This window comes from Azolla caroliniana, unplaced genomic scaffold (genome assembly GCF_043228905.1).
Source record: "Azolla caroliniana isolate FFs.n. ecotype wild unplaced genomic scaffold, voAzoCaro1.0.p SCAF_1494, whole genome shotgun sequence".
Taxonomy (NCBI): domain Eukaryota; kingdom Viridiplantae; phylum Streptophyta; class Polypodiopsida; order Salviniales; family Salviniaceae; genus Azolla; species Azolla caroliniana.
The window spans coordinates 1-5,335 of record NW_028231929.1 but is presented as its reverse complement, the minus strand read 5'-3'; the positions used below and the strand labels follow the sequence as shown (position 1 = coordinate 5,335).

The 5,335-nt window shown below is 33.8% G+C and overlaps 1 protein-coding gene across 1 annotated transcript; it reads right to left on the bottom strand.

Moving 5' to 3' along the window:
- Positions 1-2,438: 2,438 nt before the first annotated feature.
- Positions 2,439-5,329, bottom strand: LOC147847126 (putative leucine-rich repeat receptor-like protein kinase At2g19210). Its single transcript, XM_087339536.1, has 7 exons — positions 5,304-5,329; positions 4,129-4,340; positions 3,835-3,958; positions 3,598-3,663; positions 3,291-3,474; positions 2,950-3,088; positions 2,439-2,864 (listed from the first exon to the last, which is right to left on the bottom strand). The coding sequence occupies exons 2-7, from the start codon at positions 4,270-4,272 to the stop codon at positions 2,607-2,609; spliced, it is 915 nt and encodes a 304-aa protein (XP_087195662.1). The 5' UTR covers positions 4,273-4,340; positions 5,304-5,329; the 3' UTR covers positions 2,439-2,606.
- Between the last annotated feature and the right edge of the window lie 6 nt (positions 5,330-5,335).

Here is a 5,335-nt window from a genome sequence, read left to right as displayed (position 1 = left end):
AATTTCCTAATAGCTACTATAGAATATCTCAATTACCAATAAGCATAACATGCTTTTGTTGAGCTCGTTTCTTAACAAAATAGCATAGATAGGAGGTTTTCTAGAAATAACTTTAATATAGATATTAAGAGAACATGATACATCATAAGTTATGGGATCAATTCAGATACAAAAACATCAAATTTGACTCCATTACATGAAGTGGCTTAAAGGAAAATATGTATGAATAAGAGGAGCTTCAAGAGGAGGTCCTCAAGTTCCAGTTCAACTAACATACGAGTGACAGCTTTGGCGTCTTTTTTCATTGTCCATCTTGAACACGCTCTTGATTCACAATATTGTGGTTGAGTAGAGTTTCCGCAACTCTTCCACCTTGTTTAATATAAGCTCACATGTCAATGAACTCTTTTGTCCCTTTCATAGGCATCTCATGTTTCATCCTGCAAATGAAAATAATATTACTTCTTTTAATATACACTTTCACTTATCTTCTTTGGGGACTTGGTGTGAGAAAATGTTGATTACCATGTTTGTCCATACATATTCCCTTCATTTGATCTATTGAGGCTTACATAATGCCTTTGTTTATACATTCCATCAGTAAGTTCTTGCTAGTTGAACTATATGTTTTTGTTGTATTGGGCCTTATTGTGCCTCTTGTACTTCTTGTCATAGTTTTGCCCAATTTGTTACGAGCATGACCATATAATATCCTGTGGTAAGTTTTACTGTAGTATTTTATGCACGTGGACAGAATACTACGGTAAAACTTACCACGGGATATGCTCGTAACACTATCCCTCAACCTTTAATGTATCCTAAGTTTCATGCATTTCCTCTCATGAGTTCCCCACATCACGATAATGAGCAATGCCGACCCCAGAATGAATGCACATAGTCGAGAAGCCCACGAAGACGACCAACATATGAAGGCCCACGAATGCACAAAAACAACTAGCCTATGAATGCCCACAAATGTGCAAAGGTCGCGAGTCCATGAAGTCTTGGAACCACAAACACTTTAAATGAGACAAAAGCCCAAAGCCCAAAGCTTGCAAGCACAAAGACCGCAAGCATGTGAACACCCATGAACATGCAAAGTCGAGAGGTCACAAAGGCATGAAAGTATGAATCCTTCTCACAAGATGAAAGCATGAAGACCTTACAAGAGAGCAAATAATAAAGGTTGGGAGCACACTCAAGCCCCACATAGGCCATTGTTACACCGAGTTCACAGTTACATGAATGGCTACAAACACACAAAGGCTTTGCAAAAAAATAAGCACATAGGCCTTTTGCAAAGGCAAAGCATAAAAGGAGCACAAGAAGGTTTGTCCGACACTAGACACAAATAAGATTTGTCAAACCCTAAGCAACCCTCCATCTGTATCATGTCTTCCTTGGTGAATGCCCCAAATTGTCCAACTTAAGTAGCATACGCATGAGTGATCACGCAAAACTATATTTGCATAACATTCAGAAATTTAACAAAACAATTACTCTAGATGATTCCACTTTGGGACAAACTTTTCTCTAAGTATTGCAACTTGGTTAGTGCCTATATTTCTTTGTGAGAGCACATCACCTTAAGTTCTTATCACAATTCTAATGCAAGTGTTTATAAGTCTAAACACTACATGCATTGCAAACAAAGCATTCTTGAATGGGCCAAAAATATTCCAATGACAAAATAGAGTACCCAATTTAGCTAATAAGTAAGCATGCTTCTTCACATATATACAAACATAATTTCGGTTATTTTCCAATGACAAAATATAGTACCCAATTTAGCTAATAAGTAAGTAGCAATGGGCCCGGTTTCGGCTCAAACCGAACCGAACCGTTAAATCGTGGCTTAACGGTTTATTGGTTCAAAAATAAATAAACCGTTTGGTTTGGTTTCAAATGTTATGATCCGGTTTGGTTTCGGTTCGGTTCGGTTTTGAATTTCATGGTTTAGTAGTTTTAGTTTTGTGGTTTGGTTTAAAGGTTTAAAGGTTTATAGGTTTATAGGTTAAAAAATATTCCTAAATTTTCATCTCTAGGCTAACTTTCAGCTTTTAATTTTAAACCTCTAAGCTCTAAGTTATTAAATTTTATATACATTATAAGTAGAGTGTCCCTTTGATGTATGATTATCAAATTTATATAAGTATGATGACCAAATTTATGAAAGGTATGATGACCAAATTTATAATAAGTGTGATAACTAAATTTATAATAAGTATAATGACCAAATTTATGATGATTTTCTCACATAAATCCATAATATGTATGATAATCAATATCTCAAAAAAGTGATTTGGTTTGGTTTTGATTTTTGATAAACCAGTTTGGTTTGGTTCTAAAATTTCCGTAAACAGTTTGGTTTGGTTTCAAGGCCAAGAAATCGAACCAAACCGGGCCCATTGCTATAAGTAAGCATGCTTCATCACATATATACAAACATAATTTGGGTTATTTCACATCAGGAAAATCCATAGTTCTTCCATTGCAAGGTACAGACATGAAATTTTCTCGTCGCTTGCAAAAGGGAAATTTATTCAATGAATAAATAAAAAATACAATAAGATAATAATCATTTGTCATTATGACTTTATATTAGTTCATCGAGCTTGCACTTCTGTTGAAGGGAAAAATTCTCCTGTTGTGGTAGGTGAAACTCCAACATAACCAGATTCTAATCTTATGGCGTCCATCAATTCACTACAAACAATATTCATAGTAGGTCGTGTGCTCCCCTCATATTGGACACATGCCATTGCAATCTCTGCCACTTTCCATATAGATGATACATTGTACTCATTGCCAAGTCTTTTGTCGACAACTTTTTCTATTTCACCTTGCTCATAGTATGGTTTCACCTAAAGCACTCAAAACCAAAATTACTTTTGTAATCTAAAACAAATGTTCCCTAAGCTCAAATATAATGGTATAAATGATGATTACCCATTGGGATATCTGAATGTCAGTATTCCCTATTTTTGTGTCTCTTATTAAAGGAAGTTGACCACACATAGCTTCAAAGAGAACTACCCCAAAGCTATATACATCAACTTTTTCTGTCAATCTCAACGTCAATGCATACCTAGTTTAAAAGGACATTGAAAGAAGTCATGATTTTGAGTAAATAATTCGTTTTTTCACAAATTACATTCACGAGATAAACTTCAAGTTTTACTCCTCACATCAAAATCTACTGCAAATTGTTGTGCTAATTAACTTTAGATGATTTAAAATGCTAACTTCTAAAAAAATTGTATGCATAAATGGAATAAATGAAAACTTACTCAGGATCCAAATATCCCATGCTTCCGATCAACCTTGTTGTGAAGTCGTCACCATTGGCTTGTAGCCTTGATATACCAAAATCAGACATTTTTCCCTCTAACCTTTTGGTTAACAAAATGTTACTACTCTTGACATCCCTGTGGATTATTAGAGAGTTGCATCCATTGTGTAGATAAGCAAGCCCTACAAGCAATATCTTTTAAGATGAGATTAGATACTTGAAAAGTTTCAAATATGTACCATAAAAGCACACATACACTCATACATATACAATTGACCAAATGTTAATTTGACTAAATTTTTTACCTTGACCAGCATCTAACAAAATTTGCAATCTCTCTCTCCACTTTAAGGACGTTGTCCGTGCTTTGCCTTCATTGTTTTTCATCAAACACATTTCAATGAATTATTATTTATACAAAACTATAATCAGTTAACACATCATGACTAATATAAAAAATAATGTTATGATCTCTTATTGTGTTACCTTATGTACATACTACATATGATGATGGCATATTTTAGAGGTGTTATGATACTTACCAAAAAGAGCATCAAAAAATGATCCCTCCGACATAAATTCATAAACGAGCATCAAGTTATTGTCAATACAATATCCTACCAACTCCACAAGGTTCTTATGATGCACTCGAGATAGAAGAGTGACCTATAGTCAAAATGTTATGAAAAAACAACAAATTAACAAGCTTTCACTAAGATTTCTACTATCTCTGTACAAGTCACGAATAAAAAATGAAGTAAATGTATAGAATGGTGTAGATGTGCATTTTATTGATCACTCCGAAAGAATATTGGAAAATCCATTTTTTCAAATACCTCATTGAGAAATTCTTCTACTCCCTGGTGTGATGCATTAGATAAAACTTTAACTGCTACAACAACTCCATTCGTCAGAATGCCCTTATATACAATGCCAAAACCACCCTTACCGAGGATTGTTGTGAAATTGTTTGTCGCCATCCGAATGTCTTCAAAACTAAATCTTTGTGCAACATTTGTTGCTTCAAGTACTTTTGTATGGCTAACAACTATAAAAGATATGCAAGAAATATTAGCTCATTTTAAGAATTAGCACTAAAAGTAAATGAAATTCCAAATCGTCTCTAGCAAAATGAGCATGTCTTGAAGAAATCATCTACATTCTTACGTATAAAAACTTTATTAGCCACTATCTAAGGGATGACATTAGCATAATTGATTGTAGTAAGCCCTGATAGGTCATGTTTCAACCTTTTGACATAATTTTAAGGGTTAAGGTAAATCCATTCAAGAATTAGCTCGTTTTCATAACTAATAACTAATACTTCCAAGGATTATCAATTTTCTTGTTACATGACACTTTCACATTATGAACTTGATTTACGATAAATTGACCCTTTGAATTATGAAACCTTTCATGAAGAATGATGAGAACTCTGAATTGGTATTCATGTTCAACACGAGAATACCTTACAAATCACCGTGTGTGAGAAAAGATTATTTTGGTTACTGATATATTTTTCACCTAACCATTAAGAGAGCATATCTAATTGGATTTGATTTGGGGAATATGCACAAATGCAAATGAGTAATATGCATTATGGCTTCTTCAAAACTCCATGCAAATAGAGGTATTAACCAACCAATGTGGAAGTTAATCTAGCTAGACATGGTGCTAAAGGTGGGCAAATTTGGTGGCTAAGATGGAGCCTTTCATTGATGACAAACCATGATCTAGGAGATACACACAAATATGTTTGCATGCCATGAAGATCATAATAAAAGTATAATTGACATCAAATTTGGGCCATGACTAGGATTTGAATTGGTAAAGATCCTAGTAGATGTTATCAAATCCTATCATATACATACAATTCAAATTTAAACTTTTCTAGATTTAGGCTTTAAATGGGTACATCATATGGATTTATAGCAAAACATATATATAAATCACCTTGGACTAGATTAACTATTCATGTTTATTGGTAGAGACCTAAAGACATAGCCATTACCATGATCTAGGTAGTTTGTTTTAGTTGTACTT